We start from the raw sequence: 22,500 nt of genomic DNA on the forward strand, positions 1-22,500 counted from the left end.
TGTCAGGCTGCCTGCTGAAGGTCACAGAGGAGAACCTGCCGCAGAGAGGTGGGGGGGTGGTGGTTCAGCTTCATGTCGCTGTGGTTCAGTGTCTCTCTGTCTGTGTGTCTGTGTGTGTCTGTCTGTGTGTGTCTGTCTGTCTGTGTCTGTGTGTGTCTGTGTGTCTGTGTGTGTCTGTCTGTGTGTGTGTGTGTCTGTGTCTGTCTGTGTGTGTGTGTGTGTCTGTGTGTCTGTGTGTCTGTGTGTCTGTGTGTCTGTCTGTCTGTCTGTGTCTGTCTGTCTCTCCGTCCGTCCCAAGCAAAATGTTAAAATGTGAAGTTTCCTTTCAGAGTTAAAGTTTCTCTCCTGACACCAGACACCAGGTCAGGAACAGGAACAAGATCCGCCGTCTCACTGTCCGAACCTGAGACCATGAGATATACCGGAGGTCGTTCTCATCACGTGTTCATGTTTCTGATTACTTGGATTTTCATCAGTCAACAGACTCAGGATTGGTCGAGAGCATGTATGGGCGGGGCCTCGATGTGGGCGGGGCTCCACACCTATATCAAAACATTAATGATACGAGGTCATTCAGAAAGTTTCATGTTGTATAAATCTGGACACTAAAGGACGACCTCGTGTCTCAATGAAGAGAACTGTCTGGTCAGAGGTCAAGGGTCAGGGGTCAGGAGCCTGGGATCCGAGACGCTGACTCGTCAAACAGAGCTGACTTCTTCTTTCACTGTTCAGAGAACGACTTGATGACCTGAGTGATGTCACTTCCTGCTCACGATCATGTGACTGACCACTGTCTCAGGAACCACTGACAATTTTTTTTAACAAATAAAATCCATCTAATTAATCTGATGACATAATTTAATAATCTGTGTTCTGATTGTTGTTTACAGTGTGCTGTTGTTTACAGTGTGCTGTTATTTACAGTGTGCTGTTGTTTACAGTGTGCTGTTGTTTACAGTGTGCTGTTATTTACAGTGTGCTGTTGTTTACAGTGTGCTGTTGTTTACAGTGTGCTGTTATTTACAGTGTGCTGTTGTTTACAGTGTGCTGTTATTTACAGTGTGCTGTTGTTTACAGTGTGCTGTTATTTACAGTGTGGTGTGTCAGCAGGTGAACCTGCTGTAATCTGACCAGGATTAGAGCAGAGAAGAAGAGTTAACCTGATGGACACGCTGCGGATTATTCTGACGAGGAACTGAAACCTCGACCGGCGAGCGCTGAGGTCAGAGTGGAGACAGAAGTGATCACTTCCTGCTGGTCCTGTGACCTCTGGTGCTACCTTCAAGGACCCTGTAGGTAAACGCAGCGTCTTCATGCGACATGATCCTCATTAAATCTATGAAAATAATACTGTAAAAAAAGAGTGAGTCTGTGTGGGCGGAGCACAAAGTGACTACAGTCAGTGTCAAAACTACAGTTTTTGTAAACCGATTCATATTTAATAAACTGTCCACGTGTTCAGTTTGCAATTAATCTGTTTCTGTCCAGTTTAACCTGCAGGCGGTGTGTGTGTATGTGTGTGTGTGTGTGTGTATGTATGTGTGTGTGTGTGTGCGTGTGTGTGTGTATGTGTGTGTGTGTGCGTGTGTGTGTGTGTGTCTGTGTGTGTGTGTGTGTGTGTGTGTGTGTCTGTCTATATTTGTGTGTGTGTGTATGTGTGTGTGTGTCTGTGTGTGTGTGTATGTGTGTATGTCTATATTTGTGTGTGTGTGTGTGTGTGTGTGTGTGTGTGTGTGTGTGTGTGTGTGTGTGTGTATGTATGTATGTATGTATGTATGTATGTATGTATGTGTGTGTGTGTGTGTGTGTGTGTGTGTGTGTGTGTGTGTGTGTGTGTGTGTGTGTGTGTGTGTGTGTGTGTGTGTGTGTGTGTGTGTGTATGTGTGTGTGTGTGTGTGTGTGTGTGTGTGTGTGTGTGTGTGTGTATGTATGTGTGTGTGTGTGTGTGTGTGTGTGTGTGTGTGTGTGTGTGTGTATGTGTGTGTGGGGGGGGGGCAGTTCACATCCAGTTCACATCCGATGACATGACTGGACAGTAAACACATCAGACATCTGTTAAAATGTTCTTAATTATTAATTACTTTGATTCTCGATTATTTTAGTTTTTGTCTAAACCTGTTTCCATCATGCTGTTGTGATGTCACGTGAGTAAAGAGGACAGAGAGTCGAGGTGCAGACACACCCGGGTCCCGGGTCCCGGGTCGCCTTACCTCCTGAACGGTTTGCCCATTGTCCGCTCCTCCGCCGGGCCCCGGTGGTCTCCGGCTGCGGGCCCCTCTGCTCTCCCGCCGGGACGCTGCTTCAGGTCCGGGTCTCTGTCGAGCAGGGAGCCGCCGTCAAGCTCCGGAGTCAGCGAGTTATTCCGCTTTCGCATCACTGGAGACGATAAAGGAAACCGAGTGTTAACGACACAGAAGCGACGGGCCGGTCGGCGGGGGGAGGCCGGTGTCCTGCCGGTGTCCTGCCGGTGACGGAGCGGTGAGCGCCTGAGGACGGAGCCGAGTCCCCGATGCGCCTCCAGCAGCTCGGTGCTCAGACGCGCACCGAGCTGCTGCGGCCAATCACAGGCCGCAGACACAGGCATGTGGTCTCACCGCGATGCATCCACGGCCCTCCGGGGAGCGTCGGAGCAACGACAACCAAAAGAAAAACGGTTTTTATAGAAATTCAATATCATGATTTTAAATGTGACACTTTCACAACTAACAGACCCTTCACTTCAGAGCAGAACCGCAGTTCTTCTTCCTCATCGACGATCTTTTGATTAATTGTTTCGTCTATGAATCATAAAAGATGCAATGGTCTATCATCTGAATAGATGAATTTAGATTTTTCAGTTTCATGCTGTTTGCTTTATTGTCTTTAGTGGACTAATGATTCCGGTGTCGACTGTCAGTTCTCCAAACGTCTCAAGAGTAAACATTCCATTGATCGTTTTTTCCCGGTGTCCTTGAACGGAACATTAAAGAGTAACGTTAGCGGCGAAGCTAATCAGCTAATCTGCGTCACCGAGAGGCGACGCACACAAACTCTAATATTCTACAATCAAAGACTGTTGATACCAACACACCGACCCGGGCCCGGAATTCGTCCCGGCCACCGGTTCTCTCTCCGCCGCCGGTCAAAGCTGTCGGACCGGTTTATTTTTACCCGCTGTTGCTAACCGGAAATACCTGCGGGGTTTAAAAACTGTGACGTTTCAGCGGCAAAAACGTCCCTTTAACGTTCATCATCACCGTCACGATTCACCTGAGAGGCTGCAGGAGGAGCAGCGGCATCACAACATCCCGCTCCGGTTCAGTCCAGCTGTTTTAAGATGTTCGCGGTGACGCGTCTCGATGATGTTTGTCCCACAGCGGCTTCCGGATCTCACGTCTTCCCGTCACGTGATCATAATAAGACCGAGCTCCAGATTTAGCGCCAAACGGAGGCGCGGTCATGCGCAGTCGGAACCGGAAGTTCATGACCGAATAAAGTTCCAGTTTATTATTTGTAGGAGTTTTAAAGATGTTTTGTGAAAAAGCGATCGAGTTGATCCGGGAACTTCAGCGGATGAGCGACGGACAGCTGCCCGCGTTTAACGTGAGTCCCTCCGGTGAACCTCCACCAGGCTCGGTGGTCCGGAACCAGCGAGCTCCATGTAAAAAACTCTGTATTTAAAAGTCTCTTGCTTATTTATAGAAACATACTTTTCTAATGAATAATATCAACATATATTTACATAAACTAGAAACTGTTTTACTTTTCGGCTCCAACCAAACAACCGTCACGTGTGTGAAACTGACTACTCGTGCTACTTGTTTGTTACTCACTGAACTAATGCTAATGTTGCTAATGTTAGCACGAGTGTGTCCATCATGTTCATGATCATATTCCAACCGGAACACGGTTCTGATCGTGAAACACCAGGTCAGCAGAAGTTTGAGTTCGGTCGTAAAAATACAAATGACTTTGGAGATAAACTTTGTAAAAGTGTAAGAGACATGAGGCTCGTGTGTGTGTGTGTGTGTGGTTCAGTTGTTCTGTATGTTCTGTTTGGTTCTATATGTTCTGTGTGACTGTGTGGTTCTGTTCTCAGGAGGACGGGCTGAGGCAGATTCTGCAGGAGATGGAGTCTCTGTACGAACAGAACCAGAGCGACGTGTGAGTCTTCTCCTCACTGGTTATGTTTATTGGTTAATGTATTAATGTAATAATTACATTTCCGCTCAGTGAAAGATTGACCTCATGTCGTTGTGTTATTGTTGTTAATATTAATAATTACATCAGAACAAGAGACAATAATCAAAATATTTTTTTGCTAATTTCTTTATTATTCTGAGGTTTTTAAATATGACGGAGCCTCGTGTAAGAAAAAGTTCATGATAACGAATTACATTTATATTTATAGCAATAAAAATAAATTTATATATATTTATAGTGAATGTTTAACTTGTCCAGTTAAATTATTCATCAACAAGTTCAGAGCTGAAACAAGTTTATGTGATTTTCAAATTCAGTGATAATTTGTCATTTTTTAAAGCAAAATCCAAATGCTAACAGGGAGGGGGCTTATGACCTGTGCTGCAGCCAGCCACCAGGGGGCGGATCTATGTTTATTTACATATTTTCCATTGTCAAAAGAATCAGCGGATGTATATATAACTCAAGTTGATCTGATGTTAAATCACTGATGCCATACGTTCGTTTCAGTAACGAGGCGAAGTCCGACGGTCGAGCGGAGCTGATCCCTTCTATCAAATTGCGTCACTGCTGCCTGCTGAGGAACCAGCGCTGCGTCGCCGCCTACCTGTCAGTACTGACACCTACTGACACCTACTGACTCCTACCTGTCAGTATTGACACCTACTGACTCCTACCTGTCAGTACTGACTCCTACTGATTCCTACTGACTCCTTCCTGTCAGTACTGACACCTACTGACTCCTACCTGTCAGTACTGACACCTACTAACTTCTACCTGTCAGTACTAACACCTACTGATTCCTACTGACTCCTTCCTGTCAGTACTGACACCTACTGACTCCTACGGACTTCTACCTGTCAGTACTAACACCTACTGACTCCTACCTGTCAGTACTGACTCCTACTGACTCCTACCTGTCAGTACTGACTCCTACTGACTTCAACCTGTCAGTACTAACACCTACTGACTCCTACTGACTCCTAACTGTCAGTACTGACACCTACTGACTTCTACCTGTCAGTACTGACACCTACTGACTTCTACCTGTCAGTACTAACACCTACTGATTCCTACTGACTTCTACCTGTCAGTACTGACTCCTACTGACTTCTACCTGTCAGTACTAAGACTTACCGACTCCTACCTGTCAGTACTAACACCTACTGACTTCTACCTGTCAGTACTAACACCTACTGACTCCTACCTGTCAGTACTGACTCCTACTGACTTCTACTGACTCCTACCTGTCAGTACTGACTCCTACTGACTTCTACCTGTCAGTACTGACTCCTACTGACTCCTACCTGTCAGTACTAACACCTACTGACTCCTACTGACTCCTACCTGTCAGTACTGACTCCTACTGACTTCTACCTGTCAGTACTGACTCCTACTGACTTCTACCTGTCAGTACTAACACCTACTGACTCCTACTGACTCCTACCTGTCAGTACTAACACCTACTGACTCCTACCTGTCAGTACTGAAACCTACTGACTCATACCTGTCAGTACTAACACCTACTGACTTCTACCTGTCAGTACTAACACCTACTGACTCCTACCTGTCAGTACTGACTCCTACTGACTTCTACCTGTCAGTACTAACACCTACTGACTCCTACTGACTTCTACCTGTCAGTACGAACACCTACTGACTCCTACTGACTTCTACCTGTCAGTACTAACACCTACTGACTCCTACCTGTCAGTACTGACACCTACTGACTCCTACCTGTCAGTACTGTCAGTACTGACACCTACTTGTAACCACTGACACGTCACACACTCAGAAACACGTCAACCAGCTGCCTGCAGCTGAATCCATCAACCGATTGATCAGAAATCCTTATTATTATTAATTATTGATCAGTCATCTCTGACTCCGCCCCCTCAGGTACGACCGCTTGCTGAGGATCCGAGCTCTGCGCTGGGAGTACGGCAGCGTGCTGCCCGCCAACGTTCGATTCCACATGTGTGCGGAAGAGGTGAGTTAAAGGAAGTGAACATGATCCACACAAACACGACAACCTCACCAGGCTGCAATGAACAGAACTGTACAGATGTATTATGGGAAATGTAGGATCCAGGTTATTCAAAATCTGCGTGTGTGTGTGTGTTGCAGCTGCAGTGGTTCAGTCAGTATAAAAAGTCTCTGGCGTCGTTCATGCGTTCTCTGGGTGCAGACGGTCTGGACATCACTCAGGACATGAAGCCTCCGAAGAGTCTCTACATCGAGGTAAGACGCTCCGACCTCTGACCTCCAGCTGCAGTCCGACCTCGTGACTCTGACACCTTCACGTGTGTTTCAGGTGAGGTGTTTAAAGGACCACGGAGAGTTTGAAATCGACGATGGAACAGTGATTCTGCTGAAGAAGAACAGTCAGGTGAGAACCTCAGAAGCTTAGACGCCTCCACTCGTCTGGTCCACACACTCACGTCACCGTATGTCTGTGTCCTCAGCACTTCCTGCCGCGGTGGAAATGTGAGCAGCTGATTCGTCAGGGCGTCCTGGAGCACGTCATGTCCTGAGGGAGGGGGAGGAGCCAGAGAGCGGCGAGCTGGAGAGTTTAAATCAGCTGAGTGATGTTGATGAATCGATACAAATTAAAACTGTTTTTCTAAACGACTCGTCAGTTTGTGTCACAACATTGTGAATCTAACGAATTAGAAGCTGAAGAATCAACTAACACACACCTGAAGGATCAGCGATCAGATCTACGGTTATTGATCAGTTCAGAACCAGGTAGTGTCCTCACAACTACAGAGCAACTAACGTGTTTCCAGTTCAGCATGACTGAAGCCAAATCATCCTGGTCGCCCCCTGGTGGCTGGCTCCAGTACAGGTCACGAAGATAAAATAATTCATCCATCAGTCGCTTTGGATTTAATGAAAATCTTTTATTCTTCATCTGCAGCGACGTGAACAGGAAACAAACGTGGATCATTAAACTTTTACATGAAACTGGAAGATAAAAACACAATGATGTCAAAGAGCAGAGTGGAGGACAGGTTTCACTCTGAGGGAAAAACAGACTGAAACTACGTGATGAGCAGCTGCTGCAGACCGTCAAAATGAGACTCACTGACACTGACAACATACATAAAATAATATAACTTGATACCTTCATGACTGAAATACTTAAGAGCACCTGCGTGCGTGTGTCGAACATGTCACAGGCGAGAACAGAGATGACTCAAAGAGACCACACCCACAAGCAGTTGAAAGTATAAAGCGTTTCGAAAAAAATACTTCACGTCTTAATTAAAAAAGTTTCCATAATTCAAACATACAAAGGTCACAGTATTTAACATAAGGTCAAAACTTTACAAGAAAAAGTTATAAAAAAATATAAAAATTATTTAACATGAAAAAGTGAAGATACTTTAAGGTTCACGTTTGTTGTGGTGACGACTTCATTTTTCAGCTGACAGATCATTTATTCCACATTTTCTCAAATATCACAACTATATATTCAAATATAGTTGTTTTCCCCTGTATCATTTTACATCTAATATTCACTAATAAACTGATGTATTTTTTTATTTTTACTTCATTTGTTCGAGAAAATTGTGACTTCTTCCAACACTGATTTTTTTTAGCTGGGCTAACAGTTTCCACCTGCTTTCAGTCTTTGTGCTAAGCTAGGCTAACCACGCCCCCTGAATGTAGAAGCTGCTTCAGTGGAACTGATCTCAGAGCAGCTGCCGATTGGCCACAGGTTTTCCGTGCGGCGGCTACGTGGCGAGTGCCGCGGGGACGATCTCCCTCAGCAGCTTGTTGAGGGCGCCGACCTTCTCCTCCAGCGCCACGTTCTTCTTCTCTGCCTTCTTCTGCCGCTGCTCGGTGACCTGCAGCGCCGCCATCAGCTGAGCGTTCTCCACGTACACGTCCTTCAGCAGCGAGCTCGACTTGGCGTTTTTCGTCAGCTGCACACGAGGAATAATCAGAGGCCAAAGGTCACGTGATTCTGATGCTGATGATTCATGAGAAATGATGCAGTCACACACACGCACGCACGCCTGCAACAATAAGTCCATCGACAGAAAATGTAATAATCAATCATGTGCTGGTTCCCCCTCAAATGTCTATCGTTTTCTATCGTACGAAATAAAACGTTTTTATTTTAAATTCCAGACATTAATTTATTTTAAGAATATTTCTAAAATTACAACTTTAAGTGTGAATATTAGTTTTACTCGAAATAAGACGTTTTCATCACATTTTGACTTTGTTCTTTAAAAAACTACTTTTCTCAAAATATTTAAACATTATTCCTGAAATAAAAAATAAAATCTTTACATAAACTGTTTGTTTAAAAAGAAAAATTCTTTGAAACTGTAGAAACACTTTGTATTTCAGCAATTAAATAAATATGAACTATCTAATCTAAACTAAGTGTAAATAATATTTGGTTTAATTCTGATGTCTGAGTTTGTTATATTGATTCAGTTCAGACGTTGTTTCTGAACGATGACCTGATTGAAGACGGACCTGATCTTTGAGCTGCTGGACTTTCTCCTGCAGAACCGAACGGACTCCGTTCAGCTTCGTCTCCAGATCCTCGGTCCGCTGCCGCAGGGACGCTGCCGCCTTCTCGTACTGTTCCTGAACACAACACGGACCTTTCGTTCTGAATCTGGTTTCACCTGTGTGTGTGTGTGTGTGTGTTGTGTGTGTGTGTACCTGCATGACGCTGCTCTGTTGGGCCTGAAGTTTCAACGTGTCCTCCAGTGTCTGACTGCGGCGCTGCCCCTCCAGCAGGAGGCGCTGCAGCTGCTCCACCTGGCGGCCATCACCCGCTTGCTGCTGCCGCGCCGCCTGCTGCACGTGCAACAGGCCGAGTGCGGAGTCAGCCCGCGCCGCCTGTGGGACGAGTGCGAGGGGTTAATGTGATGTCACAGGTCAGAGGTGAAGGTCAGAGCGTGAGGTTCTTACCTGCTCCTCCGCCTGCGTCCTCAGATCCACCTGCACCTTGGTCAGCGCCGCCAGCTGAACACAAGCAGTCACATGGTCAGAGGTTGAGGGTCACAGGTCAGGGAGAAGAAGAGGAGGAAGAGGAGGTGGAGGAGGAGACAGAGGTGAGGGTCTATATAATATAATTTTTTTTGATCAGCTGGTCGACATGAAAACTTTTATTTAAATGTTTCAATAGAAGTGTTTGTCTGTGATGTCACTTCCTGGTTCGGACCTTGGCCTGTGCTTCCTGCAGCTTCCTCTGCAGCTCTGTCACTTCCTGGGCGTGGCCCAGCTTCTCCACGCCGACGGCCCCCGAATGCAGTGCGAGCGCAAATGCCACCTGAGGGGGGGAGGAGCAGAGGGGGCGTAGTCAGCCTGTGATTGGTGCTGTGATTGGTGCTGTGATCTGTGCGTCACCGTCGTGACCTTGTCGTTCCGGGCATCGGCCTCTCGCAGCAGTTTGACCTTGTCCTCCTCTGACCGCTGCAATTTGAAGGTCACGGTGCTAAGCTCCTCCTCCAGCCCCGCCAAGCGAACCAACTGAGAACACAGTGACCGAGAGATGACGTCAGAGGCAGTGGGAGGAGCCACCGCAGGAAAATCGGACATTTTGAGAAAACATGAGCGAGAGGATTCAAGATTTGACGTCGTGAACTTGGTGTGAACTTTGCGTGAACGAGACAATGGCGTGTACGAGACGATGGCGTGTTCGAGGCGGCGTCCCAGGCAAGCAGGTGTGAATCGTACCTGTTCCTTGTAGGAGCTCAGCTCTGTCTCAATAAGCTGTTTCTCCTGCGACCACGACGTCTGCTGCTGCAGCTTCTCTCTCCCCTGCTGCGTCGCCGCCTCCTGCAGCCGCCGCACCTGAAACACACCGTCAGCCAATCAGAGACTAGGACGATGTCATAAACATCACGTTTCAAACACAACAGACAGCACCAGTTGTGAACAGGATCAGGTGTGAAGAGGACCAGCTCTCTCACCGTAGCTCTCTCCTCCTCCTGCTCCTTGGAGACGGTCGCCAGGCGCTCCTGCAGCATCCGGACCGACTCCTGGTCTCCACGGAGACGGGCGCTCAGCTCTGCGTTGTCGTTGCTCAGCTGCAGGTTCCTGCTGCTCAGAACCAGAACCTCCTCTCGACATCTGGAGTTCTGAGGAGAAGCATCACAGAGATCAGACGTCTTCAGGTCATAGTGAGACGTCGCTCCACGTCTCCACGCCGCCTCACCTCTCTGATCAGACGCTCTTCTTCTTCTCTGCTCCGCTCGTGTTCTCGCTGCGTCTCGTCCAGTTTCCTCCTGACACACAAGAGTCACGTCGTTACTCAACATATTCAATCATATACTGATGAACACATTGATTCATGTGTCACGTTCATCAAACAGCAGCAACATAGACAAACGGAGGTAATGACCATCTGAGGCTGCAGGGGGCGCCGCTGCACTCAGAGCTGGACTTTCTTGACTCCGCCTCCTTCGCGCTCTCTCACCTCTTCTTGGCGACGTCGTCTTCCAGGTTCTGGACTTCCTGCTGCAGGACGCTGAGTCGCTCCTGCAGGGCGCCGTTCTCCGACCGGACCTCCTCCAGCCTAGTCCTGCAGCCGACACCATGACACGGATCAGAACCGATACAGTTACAGACCATCAGAAAAAGATCATTAAACTTCCGTCGATGTAAATGATTCCAGGTCTGAGCAGGTTCTGGTTCTGGTCTGAATCAGTTTGAAACAGTAGATTAGTGACATGCGTTTAGATGTTTTCATTCAGTTAGAGATGTTAGAGCCAATCAGACCGGAGCCTGCAGCAGTGCATTGTGGGATATGAAACGGAGTCACGCGATTAGTCGCAGCCGGTGGAGTTAGTCGGTCTCATGCTCCACAAACCTGCGTGGACCCGACGGGTCCATCACCTCCTCCAGAGCCAGAACCAGCTGCTCCAGCTCCAGCAGCTGACGCCTCATATTCCTCTTCTCATCCTCAAACTCTTCCTCCGACGACCTCAGCCGGGCCCTGGAGTCCTGCAGGTCCTGCTGCAGCCCGCGGACCTGCTCCCGGGCCCGGTCAAGCTCTGCGTCCTGGGCCTGCAGCCGCTCAGTAAGCCGACAAACGTCGCCGCTCAGCATCTCAGACGAGGACTTGGTTTGCCGAATGAGATCTCCGCCGTCTGCCACCTCGGCCCGGAGACGGTCCACCACACTGGTTCTGGAGGTGAGCTGCCTCCGGAGGTCCAGGACCAGGTCAGCGGTGCCATTGAGCTGGGAGCTGAGGTCTCGGAGGTGGTCTCTGAGGGCGGAGATCTCCTCCTCCATCTCTACGATCTGGGTGGAGAGCTGGTCGGCCAGTCGTGCGTAGCTGCCGTTCTCCTGGCTCAGACGACAGACAGCTTCCTGCTCCTCATCCAGATTGGACTGGAGCTGCGAGGTTCTGGTCTGCTCCTGCTCCAAAACCTCCTGCAGCTTGTCCTCGCCGCTCTTCCTCCGGTCCAACTCCTCGGAGACTCCATCCAGCTGCAGCTGCAGATTGTCCACGGCCATTGCCTGGTCCTTCAGATCCTGGATCAGCCGGGCGCGGTCCGTCTTTAACGAGTCCAGTTCAGCGGCTCTGGTCCTCGTGGCGTCCTGCATGTTCAGCAGCTCCGCCCCGAGGGCGGCAATGGTCTGGTCCCGGGCTCGGACCTGAGCCTGCAGCTGGACAAAGGCGTTGGAGAGGCGATCCCGCAGGACGCTGTCGGATGCAGACCGGACGTTTCCCAGCTCCTCCTCCAGCCGAGTCACGTGACCGTGGAGCTCCTCTCTGGTCCTCGCGTGCTGTAGCTCCGCCTCCACCGAGCTCTTCTCCGCCGCCAGGCGTCGACTCAGAACATCGTGAGATGACAGGAAGCCGACGCTCTCCTCCAGCTGAGCGCAGGCCTCCTGCAGCCGCGCCTCCAGCTCAGAGCTCCGCCCACGAGAAGCGTCAAGGTCATCCTCTAACTGACCACAGTGCCTGCTCACCTCCTCCAGACAGGCCTCTGATTGGCCGGTCAGCAGGGTGGCGCTCCGAACCTGCTCCTCCAGCTGACGGACCTGCTGCTCTGACTGGACGAGCCTTTTCTCCCACATTCCTCTCTGCTCCTGGCGGAGGAGGCGGCGCTGAGCCTCGGCATGCTGCTCTGACTCCTCCCTGCTCACGTCAACGATCGATGATGTTTCTCACGTTTCGCCAATTATCAATATTTTTATTTTAAACATTTTCACTGATAGACATTATTATTACACCATGTCAACGTCCAGGTGAACCCCCAGCTCCTGTGACATCATCACCACGTACCTGACCAGCATCACTTCCTGGTCCAGCTTCAGCTGCAGCTCCGCCTCCAGCTGGTCCTTCTCGGCACTCAGTTTATGGACCAGATTACCGATCTCTCGGGCAAAGTTCTGCTCCAGCTCCGCCCTCTCCCACTGCACCCTGGGAAAAGAGCCCCGTCAGATCAGTCAGACGCTGTGACACTCAAATAATCTCAAGTTATTTATTTTAAGTAGAATGAATCTAACTCTTCTTCTTTGTTTAGTCTCCTCACCTGCGCTCCTGCTCGCTGCCCCACCCTCCTCCATGTTGGATCTCAGTCTGCAGTTTCTCCAGAGTTTCCTTCAACTGCTTCACCTGCTGCTCCGCCTGAGCCTTGTTCTCCTCCAGTTCACTGATCTCCAGCTGACACACGAGTCAACAGACGAGTCAACAACACGTGTTGTATTGTCCATCATTTCTTCTGTTATAATCTAAATTAAATAAATATTATATACGTATATTAAACATCTATTTATATACGTGTGTTGCTACCTTGAAGACCTGAGCGATGTCTTTTCGCTCCACCTCCATACTCTGCCTCATCAGCTCCAGACTTCGCTCGTAGTAGTTCACCTGACGACAAATGTCTAATTATTATTAGAATGATTAACTATTATTATAATTATAAATCCATAATTTCCTTCATGTTGATGTTTGTGCGTTAGTTTTAAATGAACCTACATTCATATCATTAATAAATTCATGAGACAAATTCACATCTATAATCAATAAATCTATGACCACTTGTTGTGTAGTCGTTGTGTTACCTGTGTGTCCCGTTGGATGTTGTGTAGTTGTTGTTAATGTTGTGTAGTAGTTGTGTAGTCGTTGTGTTACCTGTGTGTCCCGTTGGATGTTGTGTAGTTGTTGTTAATGTTGTGTAGTAGTTGTGTAGTCGTTGTGTTACCTGTGTGTCCAGATGGATGTTGTGTAGTTGTTGTTAATGTTGTGTAGTAGTTGTGTAGTCGTTGTGTTACCTGTGTGTCCAGATGGATGTTGTGTAGTTGTTGTTAATGTTGTGTAGTAGTTGTGTAGTCGTTGTGTTACCTGTGTGTCCAGATGGATGTTGTGTAGTTGTTGTTAATGTTGTGTAGTCGTTGTGTTACCTGTGTGTCCAGATGGATGTTGTGTAGTTGTTGTTAATGTTGTGTAGTAGTTGTGTAGTCGTTGTGTTACCTGTGTGTCCAGATGGATGTTGTGTAGTTGTTGTTAATGTTGTGTAGTAGTTGTGTAGTCGTTGTGTTACCTGTGTGTCCAGATGGATGTTGTGTAGTTGTTGTTAATGTTGTGTAGTCGTTGTGTTACCTGTGTGTCCAGATGGATGTTGTGTAGTTGTTGTTAATGTTGTGTAGTCGTTGTGTTACCTGTGTGTCCAGATGGATGTTGTGTAGTTGTTGTTAATGTTGTGTAGTCGTTGTGTTACTTGTGTGTCCAGATGGATGTTGTGTAGTTGTTGTTAATGTTGTGTAGTCGTTGTGTTACCTGTGTGTCCAGATGGATGTTGTGTAGTTGTTGTTAATGTTGTGTAGTAGTTGTGTAGTCGTTGTGTTACCTGTGTGTCCAGCTGGATGTGCAGCTGCTGCAGCTCCTGGTTGTGATTGTGTTTCAGCTGCTCCAGAGCCAGTTCAGTCTGGATACTGACGCCGGGACCAGAGACAACTACACACACACACACACACACACACACACACACACACACACACACACACACACACACACACACACACACACACACACACACACACACACACACACACACACACACACACACACACACACACACACACACACACACATATGCGCGTTACACGTTACACTTTACACTGGCGTGTGTGTGTGTGTGTGTGTGTGTGTGTGTGTGTGTCTCACCCGTGTCCTCGGGCAGCTGCAATTTCTTCTTCACCAGAGGAGACGAGCGACGCTTCATGTCCGAGTCATCTGCACAAACACAGACACACAAACTGTCAACTGTGACACAACAAGGACACAAAAACAAAGGTCAGAGGTCACGAGTGTGTGTGTGTGTGAGAAAGAGAGAGAGAGACAGACAAAGACCCACTGTGAGACATGATAAGACACACACACAAACACACACTCCACTCTAACAACTGGAGGAGTGTGTGTGTCTGTGTCTGTGTTTGTGTGTGTGGTGGGCGTGTCCATGTCAGACCTGCTCTACAGGAACTCAGATCCAGTCTCTCCTGACTGTTTCTTAAGTGTTGTTTGATTTTTTGTCTCAAGAGGATTTTATTTTGAGCATAGCTCCGCCCCCAGCTCTGCCCCTGACTCCGCCCCAGCATCATCTTGTGTGTGTGTGTGTGTGTGTGTGTTTAGTTGTGTTACCAGAGTCTAACACGGTGTTGACAGTGTGTGGTTCAGTCCAGCTTAGCGCGGTTGCATCGTTTGCGTCTCCTGCAGATCTTCTGGACTTCCTGTCTCTCTTCTGACTCTTCAGCAGCTCCGAGCTCAGCTCATCGTTTCTGTCCTGCAGCTCCTGAACACAACACGCACACGCACACACACACACACACACACACACACACACACACACACACACACACACACACACACACACACACACACACACACACACACACACACACACACACACACACACACACACACACAAATAAAAGCCACACACACTCAGATATGTAAAACTGTAAAAAGAAATTATGATACAGATACATCAGCTGATGAATATATTTTAAAGAAATCATTCAAGGGTTAGCCCAATAAAACCCAATAAAACTTAATGAGTGTTATAATATATATATATATATATATGATTAAAAATCACAAAGGAGCAGAGGGTCAGTGAAGATCACACGCTCTCACCCTGCACTGCAGCTCCAGTTCTCTGACAACTTCAGAGTATCGCTCCTCGTGACTCAGGCCTCCGCTCGCCGGGTCCAAACCGCCAAACTGTCAATCAACACAACACACAATCGATCAATTGATTGATCAATTGATCGATCAGTAAAAAGCTTCGTCAGAAGTCCGAGTGAAAAATAAGTCAGGAGCCGAAGAGAGGACGAGAGCAAGAATGAGATGAGAAACGTCCATCAAAGATTCATCAGTCACCCAACACCTGAGTGTGTGTGTGTGTGTGTGTGTGTGTGTGTGTGTGTGTGTGTGTGTGTGTGTCTAGTTAAAACACAAATCTATGTAGGAACTGTGGTGGATATTTATTATTGATTGGCGTTTACAGCAGCCAATTTTTTACAAACTTCAATCATTTCTCCTGAGGAACTCTTATTTTGAAAATCTTCCTTCGTTGTTGGGATTGTTTTGACTTTACACATGGTGTCGTATATGAGTGATGTTGTTGATGTGTGTCTGTTGATGTGTGTCTGTTGTTGTGTGTCTGTTGTTGTTTATCTTTTGATGTGTGTCTGTTGATGTGTGTCTGTTGACGTGTGTATGTTGACGTGTGTCTGTTGATGTGTGTCTGTTGTTGTGTGTCTGTTGATGTGTGTCTGTTGACGTGTGTATGTTGATGTGTGTCTGTTGACGTGTGTATGTTGATGTGTGTCTGTTGATGTGTGTCTGTTGCTGCGTGTCTGTTGATGCGTGTCTGTTGACGTGTGTCTGTTGTTGTGTGTCTGTTGCTGCGTGTCTGTTGCTGCGTGTCTGTTGATGCGTGTCTGTTGTTGTGTGTCTATTGATGCGTGTCTGTTGATGTGTGTCTGTTGTTGTGTGTCTGTTGTTGTGGGTCTGTTGTTGTGTGTCTGTTGTTGTGTGTCTGTTGATGCGTGTCTGTTGATGTGTGTCTGTTGATGCGTGTCTGTTGATGTGTGTCTGTTGTTGTGTGTCTTTTGATGTGTGTCTTTTGATGTGTGTCTGTTGACGTGTGTCTTTTGATGTGTGTCTGTTGACGTGTGTCTGTTGTTGTGTGTCTGTTGTTGTGTGTCTGTTGTTGTGTGTCTGTTGTTGTGTGTCTGTTGATGCGTGTCTGTTGATGTGTGTCTGTTGTTGTGTGTCTGTTGATGTGTGTCTTTTGATGTGTCTTTTGATGTGTGTCTTTTGATGTGTGACTGTTGACGTGTGTATGTTGATGTGTGTCTGTTGACGTGTGTCTGTTGATGTGTGTCTGTTGATGTGTGTCTTTTGATGTGTGTCTGTTGACGTGTGTCTGTTGTTGTGTGTCTGTTGTTGTGTGTCTGTTGTTGTGTGTCTGTTGTTGTGTGTCTGTTGTTGTGTGTCTGTTGATGTGTGTCTGTTGATGTGTGTCTTTTGATGTGTGTCTGTTGACGTGTGTATGTTGATGTGTGTCTGTTGATGTGTGTATGTTGATGTGTGTCTGTTGTTGTGTGTCTGTTGTTGTGTCTGTAGCGTCACCTTGTGCTGCAGCAGTTGGTCCATGTCTCTGTGCAGTTTGTTCACTGAGCTCTGAGCTTCAGTCAGTTTCAGCTTCACGACACTGAGCTCGTCCTCCAGTCGACTGTTCTCCTGAACCACAACGACGACAACAACAACAACAACATCAACACATATATACTTTGACATCTGTTCAGATTGAGATCATCAGTCTGAGTCAGTGCAGCAGCAGCTGCTCACTGATCAACAAGGAAGTAAACAGGAAGAAAGATGAGCTGATTCTTTGTGGCGCAGGTGAGTGATGCGTACACACCTGCGTGACGCTGCACAGGTCCTCCTGTAGCTCCGCCTCCTGCGCTCTGAGCAGCCGCAGCTCGTCCTGCAGCGAGCAGCGCTCTCGCTCCGCAAGCTGCAGCTGGGCCTCGTTCTCCTGCTCCGACTGGCTGCGCAGAGACGCCAGCCTATCACGGAAGTCCTGCTCCAGCTCCCTGCCAATCACAGAGCGGCTCGTCAACACCACTGACTACCAGCGACTGTATACAAAGACGATCTATATAAAGATGGACCCCCCTCCCACCTGATCCTGCTCTGGTTCAGCGTCTCCGTGGTAACGTGATGGTCGTCCACTTCCCTGACCAGCTTTAGGTTCCTCTGATTGGCCAGATCCAGGTCTGCTCTCACTTTGTCCCGCTCGCAGCAGGCCTGCTCGGCCACCACCCTACACACACACACACACACACACACACACACACACACACACAGTGTCAGAGACCAGGTGCTCTCCTCCAGCAGGGGGCGCTCTTCTCACACTGTGACCTACTGCAGGTGCTGGAGCTCGTTCTTGTAGGAGATGAGCGCCGCCTGCTGGAGGCCGTTGCCACCGACCAGCAACTCGTTGTCCAGAGCCAGAGTCAGGTCGGCAAGACTGAGACGCTCCTCCAGAGGGAAGTCCAGAGTCTGAGGAGGGAGCATTATCGTTTTAATAACTTCATCTGATCATAGTTCAGTCTCATCTCTAGACAAAGGAACGTGTAAAAACATAAAACTAACAAAACATCTTCTTTAAAATCATCACATTGTAACTGTTCTGAGCCACAATCAGGCCAAAGCACACGAGCACAAAACGAACCACACACACCAGTGAGTCCGGACCAGAATCCAGTGACCCAGATGCTTTCTGGGTAAATATGCTAATGGTCCTCATGTCCGTTCACTCGAACACACACAGGTCACGTTCATCACTTTCTTTACGTTCACACGTTTGTACAAAGAAAAATTTCCTTGTCTCCTTCTCTGTATCTGATCTACATGATTGAATTTGAAACAGGCCTCAGTCCCAGTCAGAGGCCTGGACCTGTCCTGGTCTGTACTGACCTGCAGGATGTCCCGGCTGTTCCTGATGCCCTCCTCGGTCCACAGGGCGATGACCCGCTCGGGGCTGGTGCATCCTGAGCCGTCGTCCAGTCGACTGAGGACTCGCTGACCCACGGTGGCCGTCAGCAGGGAGGGCGAGGTGGAGCGAACTGAGCACTCCTCCAACAGAGACAGAGACTGAGACATGAAGACCAGGACCCAGAGTCAGAGGTGAGTCCACATCCAGAACATCCAGAACATCCAGAACACACAGACTCAGACACACACAGCTCTAAGCGGCTCTAACCAGCTGACCTGTGATGTCGTAACCTTTAATCTGGATTAACCTGATTCCAGCGTCAGCAGATCTGAACACAAACATTTTAAAGTTTTAAAAACCTTGACTCTCGTTTCTGATTCGTCTTCACCTGAGTGTGAAACTTGGTCCTCGGCCTGTCTGTCCTCACCCACGTCAACAGGCCGCAGCCCGACATCAGACCTGAGGTGCAGTACATGATGTCTGACTGTGTGTCTGACTGTGTGTCTGACTGTCTGTCTGTCTGTCTGACTGCTCACCTGCAGCACCTGAGTCAGCTGCTCACTCAGCTGCTCCTGATTGGAGCTCTGCTAGTCAGTAGAGGTGACGGTGCGTTCAGAGCTTCTGGTTTTACAGTTTGTGTTCACAGGTTTGAGAAGACATGAAAAAGAGTCAAGGGGGTGGAACAAAGTGTGAGGTTCCACCACGAGTTGTATGGAACTCAGCATCATTTAGCTGGACACTGTGTCAGGTCCTCACTGATTCACAGGCAGTTTGAGGGTCAAGACTTAGGTCTGGGATCCCCTTCATGTTTAGTCATTGTTTGTGATGTTAGGGAAGACATTATGTCTCTGAGTGTCCTCACAACTATAGAAAGAGGTGTGTGTGTGTGTGTGTGTGTGTGTGTGTGTCTGACCCTGAGTGGCGCCCTCTGCAGGTCAGCGGCTCGTATGGGGGTGGAGCAGGAGATGGGGGCGGAGCCACAGAGAACCTTCTGGAAGTCCCTGATACTGACTCTGCCGTCCAGGCCGGCGTCCAACTTCCTGAGCAGCGAGTCCAGCTCCTGCAGGTCAAAGGTCAGTGGTCAAACGCAAATGCAACAACAACAACATCTGACCCTGATGATGGGTGGAGTCTCACCTGAGTGTTGAGCTGCTGCAGGCCCAGGTGATCACAGAGAGCCGTCAGAACATGGCCGCCACCTCCTCCACCTCCTCCTCCTCCGGGCATCCCCCCCTCCTCCACCTCCTCCTGCTGCAGAGGAGCTGCTGAGCACAAACACACGAGGAGCAGTTACAGAAATCCCCTTCGTGTCACATGTTCAGAATGATACAGTCAGCAGCTGTTAGCTTAGCTTAGTATAAAGACCGGAAACAGGCCGAAGGAGCTAGCGTAGATTAGCATATAGACTGGAAACAGGAAGAAACATCTTTTTTAGCTTAGCACAAGGACAGGAAACAGAAGGAATACCTAGCCTAGCTTAGCGTAAAGACTGTTAACATATAAATAATAGAGTGTTTTCTCAATACAGTCCAGTGATGATGTGACCTGCGGAGGGTTGTAATGACGTGTTCAGACACAGAACCTCAAACCAATCACACGAGCTTCTCACAGCTCAGGTCACGAGAGGAACCAAAAGGTTGAGTGACACCGGTGCTGCTCGCGATGGACGAAGTACCTTTAGACTGAAAGTCGGGCTTCTGACTTCCGGCCTCGTCGTCCGACTTCAGGCTCTGCAGAGAAAACATGGAGGACGTTGATTCACTCAGACCCTTTCTGTGTTAACCAGCCCGTTAAACTAGTTTGAACCAACAGCTCGGAGTTATGAAAGAGTGAGACCACAGGATGCTGGGAGAAGTGTGTGTGTGTGTGTGTGTGTGTGTGTGTGTGTGTGTGTGTGTGTGTGTGTGTGTGTGTGTGTGTGTGTGTGTGTGTGTGTGTGTGTGTGTGTGTGTGTGTGTGTGTGTGTGTGTGTGTGTGTGTGTGTGTGTGTGTGTGTGCAGTAATGCCAACATACCAAACAGTGATCAGAAGGAATTCCTGAGCGGTTATTACTTCAGCCAGACTGAACAAATTGTGTGTGTGTGTGTCTGTGTGTGTGCAGACCCCCGGTTGTCACGCTAAAAAGCTTAGCATGTTGAACCCGCCCCTCTCGCCTGTGGGGAACTGAACCAGGGCCGTCAGTGACATCCTGTGGTGTCGAGTCCCCGCCCACACATGCTCTCGACCAATCATGAGTCAGTGTCAGCTGTCAATCATTACGTTCTGTTTTTATATCATCAAATAACTGATGAGAATCAAAGTGATCAGGAACATGAACACGTTAACAAACATCAGAGATAAGAACGACTTCAGAGAGAGAGACAGACAGACAGACAGACAGAGAGACAGACAGACGGACGGACGGACGGACGGACGGACAGACAGACAGACAGAGAGACAGACAGAGAGAGAGAGACAGACAGACAGAGAGACAGACAGACAGACAGAGAGACAGAAAGACGGACAGACAGACAGAGAGACAGACAGACAGACGGACGGACAGACAGACAGACAGAGAGACAGACAGACAGAGAGACGGACGGACGGACAGACAGACAGACAGACAGACAGACAGACAGACAGACAGACAGACAGACAGACAGACAGAGAGACAGACAGACAGACAGACAGACAGACAGACAGACAGAGAGACAGACAGACAGACAGACAGACAGACAGACAGACAGAGAGACAGACAGACAGACAGACAGACAGACAGAGAGACAGACAGACAGAGAGACGGACGGACGGACAGACAGACAGACAGACAGACAGACAGACAGACAGACAGACAGACAGACAGACAGACAGACAGAGAGACAGAGAGACAGACAGACAGACAGACAGACAGACAGACAAACAGACAGAGAGAGACAGACAGACAGACAGACAGACAGACAGACAGACAGACAGACTTTGTGTCTCAGAAGACGAGTCAGTGTGACGGTGACGTCCCGATGAAGAATAAAAACCAGCTGCTGCTCTTTTCAAACGGAGTGAAGCATCTTTGAGCTGCAGCCAAACCAGAGCACATCGTCTGCCAGCAGCCGCATTCCTCACGATCCCACTTCCTGAAAAACCTCCGACGCCCCGAAAACCGGTAAACCTCCCCCTCCCCCTCCATCCCCTCCTCCATCCCTCCTCCTCCTCCTCCATCCCTCCTCCATCCCTCCCCCTCTTCCTCCATCCCTCCTCCATCCCTCCTCCATCCCTCCCCCTCTTCCTCCATCCCTCCTCCATCTCTCCCCCCTCCTCCATCTCCTCCCCCCCTCCTCCTCCATTCCTCCTCCATCCCTCCATCTCCTCCCCCCTCCTCCTCCATCCCCCCCTCCTTCTCCTCCTCCTCCCTCCCTCCCCCCTCCTCCATCTCCTCCCCCTCCCCCTCCATCCCCTCCTCCTCCTCCTCCATCCCTCCTCCATCCCTCCCCCTCCTCCTCCATCCCTCCTCCATCTCTCCCCCCTCCTCCATCTCCTCCCCCCCTCCTCCTCCATCCCTCCTCCATCCCTCCATCTCCTCCCCCCTCCTCCTCCATCCCCCCCTCCTTCTCCTCCTCCTCCCTCCCTCCCCCCTCCTCCATCTCCTCCCCCTCCTCCTCCTCCATCCCTCCCCCCCCCTCCTCAGGTATTCACAGCCTCCGCAGCAGAACTGCAGTAGAATCACTGAACCTCAGGATATTTGAGACGAACCTCACCCAGCCTGCACGACAATACACAAGCCTTTTTCTGTGTGTGTGTGTGTGTTTGTGTTTCAGTCTCTGCTGTAACCCCCAACTCCTTAAGCACACTCAGCAGTAATGGAAAGGTCAAAGGTCAGAGGTCACAGCATCATGACAGAAGATGGTCTAGAGATGAGATGAGTTTTTACAGTCGATGCTGTGAAACATTTCTATACATTTCTGGATATTTGACACCTTTTTCCCACAGATCCACAGGTCAAAGGTCACCAGGTGTCTTCAGGGATCGTAGAATGTTTCATGGATGAAACTGAGAATCACGAACCACGAGGCTGAAGATTTATTTTTCTCTGCTCAAAATTAAGTCGTTGATTCAATTTGGTTAAAACCATAAATATTTGACAGCAGGTGGAACCAGAGAGGAAGACTCCGGTGTCTCACCTCGACACTCTCCAGAGACGTGGAGCGTCTCAGCTTGGCTCTGCGGACGCCGCCCGGAGACGAGTCCGCGGCCTCGGCTCTGGACAGGGAAGAGTCCTCGGAGTCACGGGTCAGCGGGTCGGCGTCGGGACGGGAGCGTCGGCCGTATCGCTTCGCTCCCTTCA

General features: G+C 48.9%; 3 protein-coding genes and 2 long non-coding RNA genes across 15 annotated transcripts in view; 3 read left to right on the plus strand and 2 right to left on the minus strand.

Moving 5' to 3' along the window:
* Nucleotides 1-3,393, minus strand: part of abhd12 (abhydrolase domain containing 12, lysophospholipase) — an 8,101-nt gene extending 4,708 nt beyond the window's left edge. Inside the window, exons 1-2 of one of the 4 annotated variants that reach the window (XM_035606520.1) lie at nucleotides 3,250-3,393; nucleotides 2,211-2,376 (exon numbers count right to left, since the gene is read on the minus strand). In XM_035606520.1, coding sequence (XP_035462413.1) covers nucleotides 2,211-2,374 — 164 coding nt within the window. In that variant the 5' untranslated portion in view covers nucleotides 2,375-2,376; nucleotides 3,250-3,393. Of the gene's footprint in view, nucleotides 1-2,210; nucleotides 2,631-3,070; nucleotides 3,163-3,249 lie in introns of those variants that run through there. The other 3 variants (XM_035606521.2, XM_035606523.2, XM_035606519.2) reach the window with 3 other exon arrangements.
* On the plus strand, nucleotides 3,360-6,810 carry gins1 (GINS complex subunit 1 (Psf1 homolog)). Of its 2 annotated transcripts, none has more exons than XM_035606532.2 (7): nucleotides 3,360-3,582; nucleotides 4,079-4,143; nucleotides 4,693-4,791; nucleotides 6,082-6,172; nucleotides 6,310-6,423; nucleotides 6,497-6,571; nucleotides 6,648-6,810. In XM_035606532.2, the coding sequence occupies exons 1-7, from the start codon at nucleotides 3,508-3,510 to the stop codon at nucleotides 6,714-6,716; spliced, it is 588 nt and encodes a 195-aa protein (XP_035462425.1). In that variant the 5' UTR covers nucleotides 3,360-3,507; the 3' UTR covers nucleotides 6,717-6,810. The 2 variants fall into 2 exon arrangements, with proteins under 2 accessions (XP_035462425.1, XP_035462427.1); XM_035606534.2 differs by having other exon boundaries at nucleotides 3,530-3,640.
* Nucleotides 6,811-7,064: 254 nt separating this feature from the next.
* Nucleotides 7,065-22,500, minus strand: part of ninl (ninein-like) — a 16,861-nt gene continuing 1,425 nt past the window's right edge. For 3 of the 7 annotated variants that reach the window (XM_035606512.2, XM_035606513.2, XM_035606517.2), the window contains 27 exons: nucleotides 22,337-22,500; nucleotides 19,858-19,912; nucleotides 19,320-19,447; nucleotides 19,096-19,242; nucleotides 18,164-18,340; nucleotides 17,610-17,746; nucleotides 17,367-17,507; nucleotides 17,103-17,277; nucleotides 16,811-16,921; nucleotides 15,308-15,394; nucleotides 14,813-14,963; nucleotides 14,339-14,407; nucleotides 14,022-14,128; nucleotides 12,962-13,042; nucleotides 12,702-12,832; nucleotides 12,452-12,589; nucleotides 11,027-12,304; nucleotides 10,634-10,738; nucleotides 10,373-10,442; nucleotides 10,128-10,295; nucleotides 9,892-10,008; nucleotides 9,571-9,684; nucleotides 9,377-9,484; nucleotides 9,124-9,177; nucleotides 8,872-9,051; nucleotides 8,680-8,793; nucleotides 7,065-8,207 (listed from right to left, as the gene is read on the minus strand). The exon at nucleotides 22,337-22,500 is cut by the window's right edge. In XM_035606512.2, coding sequence (XP_035462405.2) covers nucleotides 7,923-8,207; nucleotides 8,680-8,793; nucleotides 8,872-9,051; nucleotides 9,124-9,177; nucleotides 9,377-9,484; nucleotides 9,571-9,684; nucleotides 9,892-10,008; nucleotides 10,128-10,295; nucleotides 10,373-10,442; nucleotides 10,634-10,738; nucleotides 11,027-12,304; nucleotides 12,452-12,589; nucleotides 12,702-12,832; nucleotides 12,962-13,042; nucleotides 14,022-14,128; nucleotides 14,339-14,407; nucleotides 14,813-14,963; nucleotides 15,308-15,394; nucleotides 16,811-16,921; nucleotides 17,103-17,277; nucleotides 17,367-17,507; nucleotides 17,610-17,746; nucleotides 18,164-18,340; nucleotides 19,096-19,242; nucleotides 19,320-19,447; nucleotides 19,858-19,912; nucleotides 22,337-22,500 — 4,592 coding nt within the window. In that variant the 3' untranslated portion in view covers nucleotides 7,065-7,922. The remainder of the gene's footprint in view (nucleotides 8,208-8,679; nucleotides 8,794-8,871; nucleotides 9,052-9,123; nucleotides 9,178-9,376; nucleotides 9,485-9,570; nucleotides 9,685-9,891; nucleotides 10,009-10,127; nucleotides 10,296-10,372; nucleotides 10,443-10,633; nucleotides 10,739-11,026; nucleotides 12,305-12,451; nucleotides 12,590-12,701; nucleotides 12,833-12,961; nucleotides 13,043-14,021; nucleotides 14,129-14,338; nucleotides 14,408-14,812; nucleotides 14,964-15,307; nucleotides 15,395-16,810; nucleotides 16,922-17,102; nucleotides 17,278-17,366; nucleotides 17,508-17,609; nucleotides 17,747-18,163; nucleotides 18,341-19,095; nucleotides 19,243-19,319; nucleotides 19,448-19,857; nucleotides 19,913-22,336) is intronic. The other 4 variants (XM_035606514.2, XM_035606515.2, XM_035606516.2 and 1 more) reach the window with 4 other exon arrangements.
* On the plus strand, nucleotides 17,321-19,313 carry LOC118284001. The gene is made up of 3 exons (XR_004784740.2): nucleotides 17,321-17,458; nucleotides 18,209-18,373; nucleotides 19,117-19,313. It is a non-coding gene; the product is annotated as an uncharacterized LOC118284001 (long non-coding RNA).
* Nucleotides 21,018-22,500, plus strand: part of LOC124850730 — a 2,435-nt gene continuing 952 nt past the window's right edge. Inside the window, exons 1-2 of the long non-coding RNA XR_007031524.1 lie at nucleotides 21,018-21,321; nucleotides 22,301-22,500. The exon at nucleotides 22,301-22,500 is cut by the window's right edge and continues 952 nt beyond it. This is a non-coding gene — a long non-coding RNA (uncharacterized LOC124850730). The remainder of the gene's footprint in view (nucleotides 21,322-22,300) is intronic.

This window comes from Scophthalmus maximus, chromosome 10 (assembly GCF_022379125.1).
Source record: "Scophthalmus maximus strain ysfricsl-2021 chromosome 10, ASM2237912v1, whole genome shotgun sequence".
In the NCBI taxonomy this organism is placed as follows: Eukaryota; Metazoa; Chordata; class Actinopteri; order Pleuronectiformes; family Scophthalmidae; genus Scophthalmus; species Scophthalmus maximus.